Source organism: Myodes glareolus, chromosome 12 (genome assembly GCF_982192425.1).
Source record: "Myodes glareolus chromosome 12, mMyoGla1.1, whole genome shotgun sequence".
Classification (NCBI taxonomy): domain Eukaryota; kingdom Metazoa; phylum Chordata; class Mammalia; order Rodentia; family Cricetidae; genus Myodes; species Myodes glareolus.
This window is the reverse complement of record NC_142037.1, coordinates 77,155,186-77,176,962: the sequence shown is the minus strand read 5'-3', so window position 1 is coordinate 77,176,962 and position 21,777 is coordinate 77,155,186. Positions and strand designations below refer to the sequence as shown.

Sequence of the window (21,777 nt, the reverse complement as noted above, 5' to 3'; positions counted from 1 at the left end):
ATTGCATGTCTAACTTGACTTTAACATTACTCACTTTATCAGTTTCTCTAAGAGAAGAAAATGTTGGAATTTTATACCCTGTTAATTTGAAAAAAAAATTATAATAGAATATAGGTTTGTTTGTTTTCTAGAGGAGCTCCATTAAGTCAATATAAAAGTTATTTGGTGATATTTTCTTGAGTTTTAATTTTTATATCTTTTATTGCTTTTACAAATATGTTCAGCACTATGCTATTCTGAAAAAGCATGAATACTTTATTTTATATTCTCTGATGTGGTATAGGCTAGTAATGGAATATTGCTGAACTGCTAGCTCCTTTGGGATGGATGCTAACAGGCTCCCTTAAGTAATAATTAAAGTCTTTATTCATCTAAAAATGTATCATTCAAAGCCAATGCAATGAAAATCATCACTTGGGCATTCAAGGGCAGATCCTGTGTTTCAATTCTGTTATTTAAATCCATAAATATAACATATAATGTGCAAAGAGGATGAAACATAGTTTTATGTTACCCATTATGTTCCCATATTCCATTGCATACAATCTTGGTAACACCATAGCTATTAGCAAGATGAGTCTCAGTTATTAATAAATCAAAATGGAATACTATAACCAGAAGAATATTTATAGTGATTAAATATTAATTTAAACATATTTATAGTAGATATATATCTCATTTATCCACATAATTTTTATAAGTAAAAACTGAATTAGCTGGTAATTTTAAATGAACTTTGAAAGAGAGAATTTCTTCATAAAAATTCAAAATTTTTATAATGCAAGGCTTCTTGCACCCTAAATTAGCACTTGTAATAGGTAAGTGCATGTATGTAGTCATTATTCAAGGTTACATTTACTGTATCTCAAAAATCAATCCAATAACCTCAATAAGAGGTTTATCTCTGTTTAAATGAATTAAATACATGACAAGCAATTCAATTATTCACACTATTCTTATGTTTTCATGAAGCTACTACTGTGCTATTTTTTAACTCTACAAGGCAGAATCCATGCATTCAATCTGAACAAATTTGGTAATATTTTAATTTTATGAACAATATAGATGTTCTAACATATTTGTAACCAATTTAATGGTGTTCAGCTCTTATATGCTGTACTATCAAAAATGACCTAGATTGGAAAGGAGAAAATTGGCTCTCTAATGGAAAATGACTCTTGATCTTTGTTCAAAGCCTGAGAAATAACAGGCAATGGAAATTTACATGGCATTATTTTTATGATAGAATTAATTCATAGCTCTCATAGCTCTGGAGAGAAATCTCAAGCCATATTCTTTGAGCTCTCCCTAATGTCCACTGCTAGATGAGATCCTGAAGCAATGATGATTTATGTGAAGAAGGATATGAGGAAGCCAAATTGTTTTCCTCACTCCACAATCCTTTGTCGCTAAGTAAATTAGTATCTTTTCTTAACTAACGAACAAAGGATAATGTCTTATTTCACTGTGTATGTGGAATGTGACAGTCTCTTCTGAGGTCTTCTTAGCTCCAACAGATAGAACCATTTGTTAGAAGCTTATATAAGGACTTTAAGGTATCAAAAACACAGTAAACAATAACTCTATGTATCTAGAAAACAGATTCTTTTTAAAGAAAAACCTTGGATAGCTAAATGGAATACTCAGGAAGGGCCAAGAACAGGAAGGGTACCTTGGTCCTGTGAATGCTCCAGTCAGTGTGAACTCCTACTATGACAGGTAGCCAATGACTCTAATACGGTTCACTCAGAAATACAAATGGCACACACAATGAACAGGGCCTGTGTTATTTACAGGCACTTCAGCGAAAATGAAACTAATAATATTGTTTAAGAAAAATTAGTAAACATTACATTTTAATATGCAGAAACTTAAAGATGTAAATCACGGTATATTCTAATGTCTATCATCTAAATGAATTTGAAACCAAAATCATTTCATCTAATTTTGTTATTGTGAGCCAACTTATCAAAATGAAGCTGCTCACTGTTGACAAATCCACAGCATATAAGAACTACAAAGGAGTTTCAAAATTACTGAGCCCATGATTTTTTTATAACCTGTTTTCAAATGGTACACTGATTGACAGTATCAACATTATATATAAGATTAGTCCAGCTATTGAAGAGACTTTGATTTTAGTGATGTTAAGTTTGTCAAACATGCAAAGAGAGGAAGAACTGGATTGTGTCCATCAGCATGTGTGTCCTGCTTGAGTTCTCCTTGTGAAAGAACCTCAGATTGTAGGTGGTTAGAATCAGGCAAAATGAAGATTCAAAGATGCAATTCCTACAATTTGAGGTTCTCAATGAATATCCAAATATATGTAAAACATTCAAATGTAGAAAATTTTCCTGTGATGTGAGATATTTTAACACCAATCTTCTAACACAATAAATTATTTTAAATCCTAGTACTGGAAACTATGCAGAATAGATGGCTTCTAACTATAAGTAACACCAGTTTCGATTTAATAAGAATCCACAGGCAGGATTACAAAAAGAAATAATTTTACAATAAACACAGTTAGGTTGGAGAGAAAGGTAGGTAGGAAAGAAATGCTACACACATACACTCACATGTTACACACATGCACTCTTTTGCACACACACTTACACAATACACACTAACATGCATACATTAACACATACACACACATTCACTAACACACAAGCTCACACACATTTACACATTCACATACATAAACACACACATACACACTCACACACATTCACACGCTCATACACATATACACACTCATATACATACATACATATAGACACATATAAACACAAACACAAATAATACATTTAAAAAATAAACTTAAATATACTAAATTACTTAGTATTATTGATGATTAAATAAAAATGATGATAATATTTTGGTGCTAAAAATTTACATTTTGAATCACATATTTCTCTGCATTGCCTAAAGTAAACATATATAGAAATAGAAAACCATACAATCAGAAAAATATTTATCAACTTTTCAAATTTGTATAAATGGAACTTTCACTGAATTTACATAACACAGAGTAGGAATATGCTCTTGTTGCATGAATATTAAAAACCCAGAGACAGAAAGGGGTTCAACTTGAAAACAAACAAACAAACAAACAAACAAAAAACAAAGTAGTCAAACCACTAGAGAAGTCTTAAACTCTACCAAGGCTGGGCGACCAAAAAACTAAGCAGACTAAACCTCTCTGTCCTCCCATTAAAGGTGTGAGCCAACACCATCTAGATGTGTTTCTGCTTTGATCTTGTGTAGACCAGGGTGGCCTTGAAATCACAGAGATTCATCTGACTCTGTCTCCCAAATCCTGGGATTAAGGTATTTGTCACCATTGCCTGATCTCTGGTGGCTTTAGCTTTGCCTCTGGTCTTCAGTCAAGAATTATTTATCACAATACAAATAATATACCACTACATGTTCTTTCTCAGAAAATCTCTCTTTCTCTCTTTCTCTCTCTCTCTCCCTGTCTCTCTGTCTCTCTCTGTCTCTGTCTCTGTCTCTCTCTCTCTCTATATATATATATATATATATGTGTGTGTGTGTGTGTGTGAACATATATAATACTATATATATATTATTATTTTAATTGAACCTTTTGAGAGTGCAAATAATCATGACAATTTCATCTAATAAAGAGTAAACATGGAGTATAAAAAAGAAATCACGATGAGTCCGGAGCTCTAAACACAAGTAACAGCCATTGAACATTCTGGAAAATGATATTTTCCAGCTCTTGAGACAACCACAATTGTTTTTAACTTTTTTTTTAACTTTGACCAATGAACTAGCCCAAAGTTGCTAAAATCCAAGTTGCAGTACTTTGAATTCTAGAAGTGTAGCCACACTTTGCTGATTTTCTCAATCTTCTTCATTTCAGAAGTCTATCCACAGTGATTTCCTACCCACTTATTAAAAATTGAAAGACAACAGCTATAAACACTTAGAAATAACAGGCAGCCCTCTTGAAGTGAACAGATGAGGATGTTTTCAATGTTTGCCTGGAGTTTCTGACAATCATCTATATCTTAATCTCCCCAATTTTTGTTGGGACTTGCTTACAACAGTCTGACTATGTGAGCAGTAATTGAAACATCGGTTTTGAAGTAACCAATTCACTCCTGCCACCTTGTCACCTAAGTTGATAAGAAGACAGTAGCTGAACATCTTTCACTGAATCGATTTCTCTCATGAAACAAACCCCATTTTAACTATCCCAGGTTCTTGAGATTCTAAATTAGTCTAGAATGTGAAAAATGCCATAAAAATAAAAATTTTGCTGGTATATTCAGAAATATGCAGACACACATATATATGGAAACAATTTCAATCTAATTCATGTCAGTTGATAATTTTATTTCTGTTTTGTTCCATTATTCCTACATGGTACATATTTTGATGTCTTAGAATTCTGACAACATTAAAATAACTAATAAGAGGATATATCTTATATATTATACATATATGTATGTATAAGATATATGCCTGTATAAGTAATATATATATATACAACATATTACTGTATATAAATACTGTATTAGGAAATAAGTGATTTTGAATTGACTATCACTCTGTCATAACTTCTAAATACAGAAGAGACTCTTTTACGACTTAGCAAAAGTTCTTTTACTATTGTAACCCTTTTTCATTTTATATTTTAGTGCATAGATCTGAAAAAAATGAATGCAAGAAAGACTATTCATACCAACTAGAACAAGTCATATCTTGAATTCTGCCAATAGGAATAGAAAGTACTCCACCCATATCCTTTGTTCCCCTGCTGCTTACTCATAGTAACTCCTAACTATTTACCTTCCATATGAAAACCAATTACTATGTGTAACAAGCAAACCCATTTCATTGTACAAATTCTTTTATATTTTGTAACACTGTTGGTTTCAAGATTTTTAAAATCAATATGCTTTGCTAATAAAACGAGCATTTTAAGGGAATGAGAAGTTGACATTTCAATCTTATTCCTGAGTATTTTTTCTCCCAACAGAGAATAAGTGTGAGAAGTAGGAAGTGCCCCTGTGCAGTACAGGGTATCAGGCCAGGCTGCTCTGGGGACGCAAGATCCAGAAAGATTCAGTTTCAGTTTTGGTAGAATCAGAGCTGACTAATTGAAATCCATCCGCTTGGGTAATAATAACTTTGCCTTGTGTTTTCATTTGATCACTTTTATTGTCCTGCTCCGTGAACAAATAAACATGCATGACACTGGATGGAATAGATCCCATTGTCTTCATCTTGTATATGAAGATCACATTGGAACATCATTTGGTAGTTATTTTTCTTTCAATTTTTCCCATTTCAAAACTTTAGAATTGGAAGTTGCATCTTCTCTGTTTATAGGTAAACATGAATGTACATGTGTGGTAAAAGGTGGATGGCATGTGTGTGTGTGTGTGTGTGTGTGTGTGTGTGTGTGCTTGTGTGTGTGTGTCAAAGGAGGATACCAGACGTCAGTTGTTCTCCACCTTTCTCTTTAATTAGGGTTTCTGCCCAGTGAATTCCAGGACTCCCTGAACTCCATCTTCCCTGGACTAGGATGACAGACACAAGCCACTGCATCTGGGCTTTTAGGAGTCTTCTAAGGGTCCCAAATTAAGTGAATTCTCATATTTATATGGTAGACATTTTACAGATTTATCCATCTCTCCATCCCTGGAAATTATATCTTTCATTGTAAATGAATATTCAAACATTTGGAAACATTTATAATTTATATTCCATCCAAGCAAAAAGAAAGTCAATATTAGGGAGATATTTCAAAAGTCAAGACAGGATTGAGGAAGAGTTTGGGAAGAAGGCTGAACATGATCAAAAAGTGTTGTATGAAACTATCAAATAACTAATAAAATTGCATATCCAGACAAGACAAATCTAATTAGATTATAGCAAAAGTTAACAGAGTAAAACCATGTAGACAGTGACATGATAATACTGTGAAATTGCACACTTGGCTGTTTAGTGGTACTTATTCACCTGGTTCAGAGTAATTACCAATACACACTGGACGACATGTCCTAAAGATTGTTTTCCTTTAAAATCATATACTTCTCAAAACGGCCCATCACTCATCAGTTCTGTAAAATATATGTCATTTCCACATAAAGCTACTAACACAACATGAGCAATACCCCGCAAAACGCATGTCCTACATGGTTAAAAACAGGCTCATTCCTTTTGCCAGTTACTCCAGACTATTTCTGAGTTCACGGCCATTCCTACCTGATATTTCAAAACCAACCATTTGAAAGTAATGCTCGATCCATTCACTCACAGTTTGTGATCTTCAGGGTCCTCTTGACTTCTCCGCTCCCTGACCCACCACAGCCGTCCTCGTCATCACAGTCCCCACTAGATTGCTCCAGCATGCCGTCACCACTGCCTGGCTGAAGCAGCTCCCTCGTGTTGGGTTTGGGTGATCTACCCTGTAACAACTGAATATAGACAACAACAGTATATGTAAAGACCACAGGTGCACTTTTCCTTTTCAGAAACTAGGATGCTCATCTTATATGATTTCGCTAGCTCTGTGTAGATCCCTTTCCCAATCAAACCTTCATCATTTAATGCATTTAAAATAATAACTGGAACACTGAAAATTGATGGGAAAAATTTGATATCTGCAAAGAGTGACAGTCTACCTACTAACTCTAATGTGAAGCTTTGGAGAATGCTTTGAAAAACAAAGTCAGGCCTTGTGCTTTGAAGTGGTTTGACCCAATGACCCTGTATTTCTGAATAGGCAGAGTCTAGCCACAGTTAATTGCACTGTTATACAATACAACCCTCATTGTGAAGCCTTGGCTGAGAATCTTGTACCAGTTTTCAAACTGACACTCCATACTTTCTCCAGATACGGAGTGCTAGCACCTCAGAAAAGAATTCACCAACAGGTTTAGCATTCTGGACAGACACATACATGTCAAGCCATCTAACATTCCAGTGTAGGGGGCATAGAGCAGATTTCAAGTTCAACTTACATTTCTGCAAATTGTTGACTCTTTGCCCTCCACAGTTCTTAATTCTCATGAACTTCATTAGCTCTTAAGAGCAAAATAAATGCCATATACATTATTTTCAGACTAGACTCAATTAATATTTTGAATAATACTGAAAATTTTGGGACTTCTTTGTAATGAGGTGATAATATAAATAGCAGAATTTTTAACTTAAAGGTAAGACTTATAAAAATAATCTTAGATATAGCATTTACTCTCTAAGGCAATTTGGGGGCACATATGACTAAAGTAAGAAAACAGGGCGCTGATGTAAAGGGAGTATCCCTCTGTTGTCCACTTAATGGGGATTTAAATTAGGTTTCTTTGCAAAAGGCTGAGGAGAGAAATTCAGTGGCATTAATGTGCAGTTAATAGTTAGACATTCATATAAATAACAGCATCTCATACTTAAGAGTCCAGAGGAAAATAACTTCAGAACGCTGATGACAAACATGATAACTCTAAGGATACTTAGAACAAACAACTGGACTTTGAGGTTCAGAAAGTTCACAATTAAAAAAATATCAGGTCATAAATACAAAATGTCACAACTTCTTTAAAATTTCTATTTTTCTAACCAAAAATCATGCAAGCAATAACAATTATTTAATTTCCCTTGCTTGTCAGCAGGTCTCAAAGACTATGCCACTAGAGTTAATTTTTAAGAAATCATTTGAAAGTCAAATGAATCAAAACTTCTTTAATGTGGTTAGCATGTTGGTATGTGTGCCGGTTACTAGAGATGGGAGGGTGGGGCAGGGGTCGCTGCAATGAAGAAACACATATATACTACTTCTAAAACTCAAACCTGAAGAGATAGAGTCAGGAGAAATGGTTCTATTTTATAGTCTCTATTGCTGTAGAAATGTCTACAGCCAGTAGCCTTTAAGTTACCCTCCCACTTCAATGTGTCCTTTTAAACTATGAATTCCAATGTAAAGCATGTGCTCCCTCTCTCTTCTGGCTGTGGGATTTGGTTGCTGTTCCCTGTTCTAGCAGAGGACTGTGGTCTGTGAGTCTTCCCCTGAATAAATAACCCTTTATTATACTCAATTCTGAGCTAGGGTGGGATTTTTTTTTTAGCATCTGTCTTCACTTTATCATTTGTTATTCAAGTATTCTACTGATCACATAGCTAACATTATAAAGGACTTGGACTATGGAGTTCAAAATATTGAGAAATGAATCTTGACTCTCACATACATTCACTATGAAACATGGCTAAAAGTGAATTCCTTGACTATTTCAGCTTTCCCACATCTAAAATAATCACAACAATATCTGTGCGCTATTGTCATCTTGAGAAAAAAATCCAGAAAAGCATAGTAATTTGAAATAAATGTGCCAAAACAATAGATACTAATACAGTCAATTACTATTATCTACTTTATTACATATTCTTAAAATGCTATTTAAACATCTAGTGTCAGCTTGAAGAACTATCTGATAGGTAATCTAATTATGAGTAAGCCTTGAGTAACAACTACAGCAAAAGCCACACTCTGTGGTTTCTTGCCTAATTCTTTGATGCTTACATTCTTTACCAATATTTTCTCATATCAACTTTATTTTTTAAGGATTCTTCTGGTATTTTACTGGGATCCAGGCCAGAACACAAACAAAATCTCATGAAAAACAATACATAAATCACCATGATCCAAGCCCAAGAATTTGATCTCAAAATTCAAACAGAATGATAGTCACTGTAAAACAGTACTATTTTAAGAAACTTTTTCATTTAAAGTGACTAAGCACATGGTCAGAGAATTATTCATTTATTTGTAGTTGTCACCACTCTTGATGAAGTAGGAGCTGGGAGAATGGAGCCAATAAACGAGGCAAACCAAAGTCTCACGAGATAGCCAACTTTATTCAGAGCAATTTATACTGTGAGGGTTTAGAGAAATCAATCATGTTAGTAAAGTTCTCATGACTTCAAGATGTATGCAATCACAAGGTCAAACCTCATGTGGTGCTGACTGCAGTTTCTGTTCCACCCAGTCCCTCAGTCATTCAGTCTCAAAGAAAAACACAGAGGTGTACATTAATTATAAACTGATTGGCCTAATAGCTCAGGCTTCTTATTAACTTTTTCTTATATCTTATATTAGCCCATTATTCTTGTTTGAATTAGCCACACAATTTGGTACCTTTATCAGCAAGGCAGTGGCATTTTGATTGCTCTGTCTGGCTTCCTCTGTGTGTGGGTGACAACTACAGACTGAAAATTTCCTCTTCCCAGAATTCTCATTGCCCTGACTCTACTTGCTGCCTGTTTGCTCAGGTTATACTTCCTGCCTGGCTACTGGCCAATCAGTGTTTATTTAAAACACAAGTGATAGGGTACAGACCATTGTCCACAACAATGTGACAACAAAAATTTTCCAGAGAGTCATATAAACATTTCATTGAGTAAACAGCAGCAATCAATAATGAGTAATATGAAGTACGTTCACTCATATCCACTACAAGAAAACACATCCCAAGGACAATTCCATGTTTTAAAGAAATTGAGATCACAAAACTTGTCTTGTTTTCTTGAGGTATTCTTACATGCACTCAGAATTCCTCTCACATGACTCCATCACTTGTCTGTGATTAAGAATAGTGAATGTCCAAAATAGTGTGGGACATTTATAAAATCACCTGCGACGTTTTCTATATTTGTTTTTTAACTTTAGCATCTAGGAAATATCGAAGACAATAAACTTAAAATGATAAGAAACAGTATTAAAAACATTTATAATTTCTTTCAAATAATCTGTGCTGAGCAGAATTGAAAAACAGATTCCAGAACTTTGCACTTTAGTTCCTGGAACTGGGAAGCTGCTGTCATTTTCAAAGGTGATATGCTACATTTTCAGGACTTATGTGAATGTACTAACTCATTTATTAGTTAATTTGGAGTTTATGGAAAGCAGGATTGTCTGTGTGAGAATAATAGAATCAAATCAGTGTTTTAAAAGATAGATGGGTTTTTGGCCATTACCAGAGATAGAAATTACAATCATCGTTGCTTGGGAAGTCTGATACAGGGAAAAATTGTATATGAAATTATAAGATATAGTTTTGATCAGGGCCATTAAGGGTTCCATTGAGAGAAAGTGACTATGTGAGGCATCTAGAAACTAAGCACAGAGTAGTTTCTAGTAGGGACTTGGGCCACTGGTTTTATAATCCTCCCTATACAGTCTAGATTCTCTGAAATGACTCATTCTTCAAAATCTCTAAACTGAGACAAATGTGTTAGACTTTTGATTTCAGCAGTATGACAGCATAAGATCAGGTCTGATGCTGGAATATTGCTACTGTATGGTCATTTATTATTTACCAAGAGAAATTTAATTCATTCACATATTTAATACCTTCTCACACTTGGACCACACTTGTTTTTTGGAAAATTTTCTAATGAAAATATTTTTAAATTCTCTAACACATTCTTTAGACACAGATCCACCCACTTGAAAGATGGTGCCCTTAGAAATAACCTCTCACATTGCAACCATGTGCAGGTTTTGAAGATCTCTGTTTCTTTGTATTCTTCCTATTTTCCATGTCTTCATGTAGAAGACAAAACTGCTATTTCTATGGTGGTGATCCAATAAATCCAGGATCTCACTGGGTGGACAATCCAAGATCTGAAAACTCCTCTCCTTATAGGATTGGTGTATTCTTTTCCTACATGTGAAGGATCTATCTTATCTAATTTAGTTTCTTATTTTTAATCTTACATGTGAATGCATATCTGCTTTTATTCATGTGATGGACTGTCATTATCAACCCGACTGGATTGAGAAAACATAAGATATTAGTAAAGCCCACAGCACTGTTACCTAATGAGTGTTCTAACCCACTGATAGGTTCAAAATCTAAAGAGACTATTCTAAGAACGAGTGTTAGATGGCAGGACCCAAGTGGAAGAAGGAGGTCTCTGAGAATGTGACTTTGGTAGCTATATTTTGTCCTAGATCCTTCCTATTGTCTTTCTACACTACTTGCCCGCCTCCATGATGTGATGTTCTCATCTGTATTTTCCTTCCATAATGGAAGCCTCTAAAAATTATGAGCCAAATAATTCCTTCTATTTTCAAATTGTTTCTATGAGCTCCTTTAACAGAACGATAATAACAATATTCCATACAGAAGCATATTTTTGTTCCAAGCACATATCCTTTGTTTCTTCCAGGGAACGTGTAACAGGTTGCACGCTCACTTGTCACACTAGATGACACTAGATCACACTAGATCACAGTCTAGTGGTTATCGACAACCCTTGTTGTATTCACTAGTTTGTCTCTCACCAGGGACAGGATATGAAGATTACCTTACTCCTTCTGTCTTACAGGGAAACCGTCTCTACTCACATTTTATGAAACTTTATCTTACCTCAAACCCACCCTAGTGAGTTTGCCTAACTCACTAGGACAAACTTATTTTCCCAAATCAGTAGTTTTACCATGTCATTTCTTGGCCTTAAAGCACTTTCATGTGCTTAAAAATAAACATCAGTGGTTCTCAGCACATGTCTGGAGAGTGGGAAACATCACCCCAGATAGAGGAGCCATGAGGAGAATGGCAAAAAGTGAGGTGTTTGGCGGTTTCACCATATGGCCCTTCTTGATTTGTTTGAATTAAGATTTATGAGAAATTCCTCAAGAAGCAGTCTTGTTTCCTTGGGATTCACCTCACATTTTCCATATTTACATAAGCAAATTGTCTGTTTGTAAATCACCTGGTATAAACCAATATACATCTAGAAATGAGGACAAAGTAAAAGGTAAATAGTGGCCTGCCAGTCAAGGTCCCCTAGAATAAACTAAGATACTTTAAAATTGTTCTAAATATAGTTTTTCAGATGCAAATTCTGTTTAAGAGCATGACATTGATCCCACAAAGATACACTTGTGTTGCCGTTCTCACTTCTCTTCTCCTTCTTCCCTCCTAAAGTACGCCCTTACCTTTTCTGCAACTCATAACAGTGTATCTTGTTTTCAAGTTCAATATTTCCTTTTAATCCCTCATATATTTCTGTCTTTTTCTTTAAAAACAATAACAACAACCACCACCATCACTGTGCCATTAATTAATATTGAATTCACATTTTTTTCTTTAAGTCATAAAATCTGATGAATGGTATATTTCCCAGAAATGAGGCCAGGATTTACCTTTCTATATTGTCCTCATCATGCTGAAATATTAGGGGATAATTATAAGTAATTAATCATAATAATAATAAATATTTTTATTATTTCTTTGGGAATACTTCATTGTCTGTGTATATCCTGTCATTAATGCCTTCTGTATCAAATTAGCTTTAGTAAATTTGTTTCTGCAATCATCAATGGTCATGAAGTTCAAGAATAACTGGATCTATTCTTCCTGGTGGCAAAATTGGCTCATTTATCTAGCTTATGGCATTAATTGAACATATGTTGTGTTACAAGTATTCTGAAAGATTCATCATCGACACTAAAAAAGCAACGACTGTTCTCAAAATGTGCATACACATGCTTTAATTCCAAAAAAGCATTTATAGCTATATTATAAGATGAAATTAAAATTAGAAGAGTCCAAGGTTTAATGTTATGACTTTGCAAAATTATTATCTCTGTATTTTAAAAAAGGAATAAATTTAAATAATCTTATTCCTTAGCCCCTGAATAGTTCTAAGAATTTGTTTAAAAAAATCATTTGAAGTTGAAGATTTGTTTTTTAAATGTTTATATTCTCGACATTTGCTACTGCAAGAGAGGTGTTCCCATTGCAGTTTTTAAATAAGTCTACACCATTTTTATTTTTGCTAAAGTCTAGATATAGGCACAGGAGGCCTCTTCCTAAGCAGGACCCCAGCTGCACAGACAATAAGAGAAACAATGAATAAATGGGATCTACTGAAACTGAGAAGCTTCTGTAAAGCAAAGGACACTGTCAGTAAGACAAAAAGGCTGCCTTCTGACTGGGAGAAGATCTTCACCAACCCCTCATCAGACAAAGGTCTGATCTCCAAAATATACCAAGAACTCAAGAAACTAGGCACTAAAACTCTAATTAACCCAATTAAAAAATGGGGTACTTAACGGAACAGAGAATTCACAACAGATGAACTTCGATTGGCCAGAAGACACTTAAGGTCATGCTCAACCTCCTTAGCGATCAGGGAATTGCAAATCAAAACCACTTTGAGATACCATCTTACACCTGCCAGAATAGCTAAAGTCAAAAACACCAATGATAGCCTATGCTGGAGAGGATTTGGGGAGAGGGGAACACTCATCCATTGTTGGTGGGAATGCAAACTTGTGTAGCCACTGTGGAAATCAGTGTGGCGGTTTCTCAGGAAACTGGGAGTCAATCTCCCTCAGGACCCAGCAATTCCACTCTTGGGAATATACCCTAGAGATTCCCTAGCATACTACAAAAGCATTTGTTCAACTATGTTCATAGCAGCACTATTTGTAATAGCCAGAACCTGGAAACAGCCTAGGTGCCCCTCAATAGAAGAATGGTTAAAAAAGGTGTGGAACATATACACATTAGAGTTTTACTCAGCGGTAAAAAATAATGACATCTTGAATTTTGCATGCAAATGATGGACATAGAAAATGCTTTACTGAGTGAGGTAAGCCAGACCCAAAAAGAGGAACACGGTATGTATTCACTCATAAGTGGATTCTAACCATAATTTAAAGGTCTTTGAGCCTATTATTCGTGATCCTAGAGAAGCTAAATAAGAAGACGAACCTGATGAAGATTATTTAACTATCTGCCAGGAGGTAGGAAATAGTCAACAGTCCCAGGTAACCTTGGGTGCATGGGGAGGTGGGAGGGTTGTTGGAAGGGGAGAGGGTTAGAGAGAAGGGAGTAGGGGAGGAATGGAGAAAGCTCGGTTGACCGGGATGGGGGGAAGCGAGGAAGGATGAATATGGGATCAGGGAAGAATATATTTCAACTAAGGGAGTCATTTTAGGGTTTATAGGAAACTTGATTATATATGGGATCCCAGGTCCAAGGAGAGATCCCCAGATTGTTCTCTGGACAGAGGAGAGGGTGCCTGAACCGGCATTGGCCCATAACCATACTGACGAATATTTTGCTTATCACCATAGATCCTTCATCTGGCGATGGATGGAGATACAGACGGAGACCCACATTGGAGCACCGAGCAGAAGGACGAAGAAAATGACGAAGGACTGCGAGGGATGCTATCACCCACTGATACAAGGGGTCAGATCTAATGAGAGTTTACCAAGGGCAGTTGGACTGCGACTGAACGAGCACGTGATCCAACCAGATTCTCTGAATGTGGCCGGATTCTCTGAATGTGGCTGGCCTGGAGTCTTTCTGAGAAGCCATTGACAATGACACTGGGACTAGTTTCCTCTGCATATACTGGATTTTTGGGATCCAGTCTGTTTGGATACTCACCTTCCTGGACCTGGAGGGAGGGGGGACGAACTTGAACTTCCCACAGGGCTTGAAACCCTGACTGCCCTTAGGGACAAAGAGGGAGGAGGAGAGGGAGGGGGGGGAGTGGGAGGGTGTTGGGAAGAGGGGCGTAAATGGAAACTTTTAAAATTTAATAAAATTACTTAAAAAAAAGTCTCCAATGTTGAAATAGTTTCAAAATTTGATTCAGTTTATTTTGTTTGTTTTTTTGCTGTTTCTAGAGAAGAAAGGAAAGTCTGCTTTTGCATTTGGGATCTTCAGAGCAAAAACAGCTTCTTTGGTCTTTTTCAGAGGACCCATTCTCCCCATTTGTCCTGCTCCAATCCCTGAATGTCGGTGTCTTTTCTCTTCTTGTCTCCATTGGATCACCTTCATGGACAAGCAGCATTTTACATCCTCTTCTTCAGCCAACACTTGGATATCAGCCTACCTTCTCTCAAGGGCAGACTTTCCTCTCTATGTTAATAAACCACATGTGGATTAGAAGAAATATAGACAAAATGAATCTTTAGGATAAAAATAATGCTTATTTCTGTGTGACGCATGAAAGTCAGCCATGAGGACACATGGTCACCAAAGTAAATCTCACCATTTTGTTCACACATGATCACACATTCCATGTACTAAGGTAGGCATGATATATTGATGTTTTAAGCAAAAAATCACAAATAAATTTTCCATTACTATTGTAATTTTCTCTTTGCCTCTGTAAAATAGAATAAAAAAAATTATCTTCTTTAGTGAGCATTATTTGGGTTATGTGCTGTAAACACTCAGTGCCTTGTAAATGTCAATGGTGGGCGTTTTGCTTTATCATGGATTTCGCTGTAGAAGTTTGACTTGATCCTGCTGCACCAACACTCTTTGAAAGATAGGAAGCTTATGAGGGCAAACCCAGCATTTACAACACTGGCTGACTTAGCTTTGCCACCACAGCCTGCCTAAAGCTAAAATGATTATATTTTAAGATTTTAACTTATTCCCCATTAGGGATGGAAGAAATTCAATCAATACATACATATTTATAGAACAATTAGACCAGAAGAAAGGACATGGTTTTGAGCGCCAGTCACACATTAATTGTGTGCCTTAGGCAAATCACTTAAGCCTATTAAAACTCATTTTACTCTGATGAACAAAAATGCTTCAGAAGGCACTTTATCCACTTGAAAGCCCCGTACTCCTTCACAGTGTCCTGTGCATGACCATGCATCCATAAAATTGGGAAGACAACAGAGGAAGGACAAAGTGGGGGAAAAGTGTTCTTCCTTTCCCAGGGGCAAGCAACTTGTGCAGGCCACTGATTAACTGCAAAGCGTCAGTTTTGATGACTGATGCTGTCTGCTTGTGTTGAATTGGCTAGGAAGCTCGTTAAGGAGGCTTTTTACAGGGTGTTTGGGTGGGGAGAATAGCTGATGAGTCTAAAGCAAGCACACTTCGTTCGACTGCTGAATTCATCTCTCAATAGACCAAGTTCTCATTTCACTGTCTGGCAACATCCCTCCTTTGCGAGAGCCTGTCAAACACTCGCAGGGAAATCTAGCTTTGTCGACTCATATTTATGTTATGTGTGCCCTAAAAGTGAAGCATCAATCAGACTCAAAATCAACACCACACCTAAGATCACAACAACATGGTTAATGCTCTGGACATAATGGAGCATTGCTAGCTAGTCTCCTCTATTTTCATCATCATTTAAATAGCTGTATAATGAGCAAGTATGTTTAATACAGTTAAATAGCTGTATAATGAGCAAATATTAAGGTAGTATTAGTCCCCATATGTTTTGTCATTCATCCTGGAAGACATAAACACCAAAAATATGCAATTTTATATAAATTATAAAATTGTTCAGACAAAGATTAAAATGTTAATAGAAAAAGATAGAATCTTTTTAGGATTAGTAATAAGTCTTAAATGATATGTCTTATGCACTAACTAAAAAGTTTATGTATATGTGCACATAAGTATGAAAAAATACCTGTATGTACATACATATGTAAGCATGTGTATATGAAGATAAGTTTGTTTGATACCAAAAATGAATATAATTCTGCTTTAGATATTTGCATTTTCACTTTCACGTAGAAAAACAATGGAAGTTCATAACATTTTAAAATGGAACTCTGATCTAAACTCCCATGATTGATTCCTTTCTACCTCTATAAGACTGTTGCAAATGAGATGTAGAAGTCTCTTTATAGAACCTGCTCGTTTATTTTGTTTGTGATACAGTTTCCCATTCTCTAAACCTTCAACCTTACTCCCACCTCTACAGACCCAATGCTATTTCACTCTCTATGTTCTTATTAATATTATTAAAATCATATTTACGAATCCTTTAACAAAGTATGCTGCTGCTGCTCTTTCAATTTGAGAAAACATTTGCCCATATTTCCAAACACGGCAACTCCCCAGCACTGTATTTTCAAGAGCAGTTAAACCTTTATAGACCTAAAATTTTAAAAAGCCAAAGACATTTTACAGTATGTCATGTTATGTTAGGTTGAACAGACACAAAAGTCATTTCTGCAGGGTTTCTTGTCAGTGTTTGCTTTAAGTTAGAGCTCTCTGATCTCTGAGTCTGTTATGCCCGTAATACGAAAGGTCATTGCTCTGTTGGCATTTGGCTTATGCAATCCAGGCTGGCAATTTATAAAAGTCTTGAGATTTTTGTAAAAAGAACGCTGACGTTAAGAAAGGTTTACTAAATTTGCTCTCTGAAGCTGTAATGCTGTGCATAAGTCATTTAATCTTATTCTTATGCAAAAGCTCTTTTTTCCACCACTACATTTGATCTTCATCTCTAACTCAAAAAGGGGCTCTCCCATTTGTGCCCTAATGGATCGGACATGTGAATTATGTGAATTATGAATCTGTGTCCTAATCCATACTCTACGTATCTCAGGAATGAAGTAGAAATGGAAGAGAAACCAATTTTATACAGAACTTAGAAGAAAAACAAAATAGTGGCAACCAAAGAGGATATTCAGGCCAAATTTTAATCGGTGTTCAAGTGGGTCTTGTAAAACCAAAGGAAGTCAGTAACAGGCAAAGAGAGCAATCTCTGGGTAAGCAGTAATGTGTTATTACAGCAATACAAGGGAAAAGGAAGCGAAGGAGAAACTGGAAATTTTAAGCAAGGCAAATATCTGTAAAATGATTGGTGAAGCAAGTAGATGGTTAAGACAAATTCTTGAAAAGACAAACATCTTAGTCCTCAGAAGATGGGACTTTCACTATTGTATGCTCTGAGGGAGACTTCACTCCTTCAGTCTCACGTCCAAGCCAATTTACTAATTTCCTAAATCATTATTGCATGATCATTGACATAAAGACAATGAATAATATCGTACATGCATGCATGACCTTAGCAATGCGCTTGGACAGAAGTGATTACATATAAGAACTTATAGTTGGTACAGGCGAAGTTACAATTAAAATTAAATAGCTTTTGAAGAAAGAATAATGAGATATTGAGCAGTTTCATTATTTTGCCTCTCAGGTGCTGATTAAATGTGTATTGTTCATGGCTTGGTTTATCATTCAGGACTCGTTTCTGTTTACTGTGCTAAAAGCCTTAATCTCCCCCACTTATCTTTGTAAGCATGCAGGATTTCAGAGAGCTCACGGGGTGAGGTAAGACTGTGCGGTTTGGAATGGGTGTGCAGTAATGTGCTTCCTTCCCACTTTGAATTTTGACTTGAGCTTAAGTTTGTCTTCAGGAACTCATCCTACATGTCAAAAGTATAACGGCAAGTACTTATGAATAATTTACTTGCTGAGCAAAAGGGCTCAACTATTTGCCCAGTCATTTCACATCATGTTCCTGATAATACAGGAATCTAACTTAATTTCCCCAACCATGGAGAAAACATAACTGAGCAAATATGTTCTAAAACACCAAGTCATTTGGTAAATTGAGTTTCTATTAAACATAACCTTTCCAGTGAAGCAGAGGCCATATCAATAAGAATGTTCTCATTTTCTAGTTAATGATTATAGACAGCACTAATTTAAAAAAATACATATATTTATTTTTTGTAGAGGAGTGTTTTGTCTGTGTATGTTTTGCAGTAAATGAATGCCTGGTGCCTACAGAGGGTTTTGCATCCATCCCCTGTGCCTGGAGTTAGATGGTTTTGAGCCATCATATGGGTAGTGGAAATTGAACTGCAATCCTGTGGAAGTCAATCATCTGAAAAGCTAAACTATTTTTCTAGTCCCTATAGTAATAATTTCTATATCCATTGATATGTTAATTAATGACATTGGCTGCATTATTATGGGGACAACTCAATATACAAGCAATACACACTTGCACCAACAAAACATCATGTTCTTTTTACACAGAATCCAGGTATCATCATTCTTCTTTATTAACTTGGGGTTTTCCACTTGCCATTTCTTTTTATGAAGACAAAGTGCTACTGTATTTTTAGCAGGACTGTGAGATTCATGTCGCTCAGCTCCGGGTTTTGTAATTGTTGTCCTTTCATCTCCATCATATTGGCTTCATCATATGACATAAAATAAACAGAATTAATTAAAAAGAAGGACTGAATAAAGGCAGGAGGATGGAAGATTTTAATCAGCATATATTGTCATGCGAGTGGTCCCTGTTTAGAAATTTTAATTAATCAAATTTCCATTGTCTTCTTGAAAGAATCGTGAAGTGTTGAAAACTTTAAAAATCTGATTTTGCTACTATTCCACATTTGCTTTACTGGCCAGCTGTGCAGGAGACATCCTCGGGTGCTCAAGCATGATGGAAAACTCCCTTAAAGTTTCAACGCAATACAGGTTCACTGTGAAGTGATCTCAGACTGACCCACTTAGGATGACACCCTCAAGTCCTCCAGATGGTAACAGACCTTATGACTTCTCAAATGTTGTTCTAACGTCGACCTTTACCATGAGATTCTTTTGCTGTACCTTTCTTTAGCCAACCTGTAAAACTGTGAACAATCATACATGAACTGAAGGGAAGTGTTCCAGAAATAATGTGAGAAAAATGGGCAAAATGTGAATCTTTAGTTGTCTTGTGGGGAGGCTAGATGGGTATATTTTAAGATTTTTAGAATAAATTCTGTCACTTACTACTTAATTTTGTACACTTAAACAATTTAATCTTGCTATAGCTACATACTCACTCCAAAAGGTGAAACAAAATTTTCAGGTGTCGCGTATAGCTCTAAATTAAAACTACTGTTATTTTAACTTTTTCTTTACCATCCTTCCTCTCCCTAAAGTAATACACATATATACACACATATATACTTGTGTTCTATATATTATACATGTAATTATAATTGTATGTTATATGCATATTGTAATATTAATGTGGCTTGAGACACATAGACATAAATATTGTTTGCTTATTTATATATATTATTTATAACAATATGCAAATACATTGTTTTATATCTGTGTGTTTGTTTATATCTCAGGCCACAGTAATATTTTTGCAGGAAAAGAAAATTCTATCTTTTAGACTTACTTTAGGTCTCTATAAGACTCATGAAAATTTTTTTTCCATTGCTAGATATAGGGTTTGTTCCCTGCAGCACACACACCCTGCCCAATGGAAGTGTATGTTTGTTACGGATTAAATTATGTTTTCCTGAAATAGATATTGAAACCCTAGGTCATGATATTGCAAAATGTGATAGCATTTGCAATAGGACCCTTTTAGAGTTAGCAAAGTTAAAATGGAAGTATTGGGTTGAATCCTTATCCAGAAGCATTAGGTTCTTACTAATGGTGCTCTGAAAATGCTGGCTATTTGTGCAAGGGGTTGCTCTTCAGCTGCAGAAGTAAATACAGTCATGTCCTGAAGATCTCATACATCCTTTTTTCTTTGATAAGCCTTTTTCTGGTCTATTAATGAAACAAATTATGGTTTTGGCTTCCTGTTGTTTTAAGATTGTTCTATGTGAGAATCTGGATATAAATACTGCTGCTGTGAGAATCTTGCTGGAATAGATGTCTGTGGCTGTATCTATTTCCTGAAAACACTCTGTACGAATAGTAGCAGTCATTGCTTACATTTTGAGAGGGCTAACCAGATAATTCACCATGCTTGAAAATCTCTATCTCTCTTTCTCCCCTCCTCTCCCTATGTGTGCATGTGCATGCATATATAATGTGTTAATCATAGAAACAGCTTCTATAATAGATACAGGATTAATTCAGTGTTTTCAAGCTTCTTGGAGCAATATTTAACAACTGTTTTTCCCAGTGAAATCAATTGCTTCCTGTAATGTTGAGCCTTGGCCTGGAATATGTTATCTTGTCAGTGGCTTTCTTCTGTGCTTTCTTTGTGTTTTCATTCTTCTTCTTAGACATTTACTGGGTCATTATCTCTCTAAATATACTATACTGTGCTTCTTGTTCTGGATAATTTCACTGGCTAGAGAATTTTATGTTGCCATAATTTTCTCCTCAGCATGTTGAAAACATTGTTTCATTGTTGAGCTTCCGTAGTTTTTGTTAAAACATTGTTTTCTTGCTTCTTCGCTTGCCTTGTTTTCATTTTCTTGTGGATCAGCAGTTCAATACCTTTCTCTATTTATCTTTTTCTAAATTAGGTTGTTCATGTTTTAAGTGTCTTGAAAGTGAATTGCTATCTGTTCTTGTTTTTCCTGTTTCCTGATGGAGATAGGGTACTGCTGTGTGTATTCCAGGCTGGCGTGGCACTTAGGACCCTCTGCCCATTGCCTGAAGAGTACCGAGAGTAAGGCATATGCCAACAGCTGGTCTAAGGTAACTCAAACGTGTAATATATGACCTTCAGTGGTTTCCTCAAAGAGAAATGTGTAATGACAGTGGTGGCTCTGGTCACATCACCAGCTGTCCTTCTCTGAACCTGTCTCTGAAAGTGTGCTAAGGGAATAATTTACTTTGGCCTCTGTCTTTAAGGTTAATGGAGGGGAGTCAACAAACAAACTGGAGAACTATATGGGAATGAGTGACAGCTAGGGCTAGCAGCATCTAGTGTCAAAATCCCCAGAGGAAACAGGGACAAACGGGGAAGCTGAGTAAGTCAGCATTCAGTTGACATTAAAAAAAAAAAAAGCAAATATCAGAGGAAACCCGGCTTTGGAGAGAGTGGCTTGGAAGTCATGAGGGGATTCCAGGCTTTCTGTTATCAGAGTGAGAATGGGAGAGAGACTATGCCACCCCAGGTCTCCTGGTTTGGTGCATGCTGATCAACAGGCAGTTTGGGCTTGTTCAGTAGGAACATTTTTGCTTTTTCCCTTTAAAATACAAAAGCAGGGCAGAATATACAGTTCAGTGTGTGTAATGA

At 35.9% G+C, this 21,777-nt stretch overlaps 1 protein-coding gene across 1 annotated transcript in view; it reads right to left on the bottom strand.

Annotated features, from left to right (window-relative positions):
* Window positions 1–21,777, bottom strand: part of Gpc5 (glypican 5) — a 1,239,739-nt gene that overhangs the window by 623,930 nt on the left and 594,032 nt on the right. Inside the window, exon 7 of the mRNA XM_085698195.2 lies at window positions 6,299–6,458. Within this exon, the coding sequence (XP_085554321.2) occupies window positions 6,299–6,458 (160 nt within the window). The remainder of the gene's footprint in view (window positions 1–6,298; window positions 6,459–21,777) is intronic.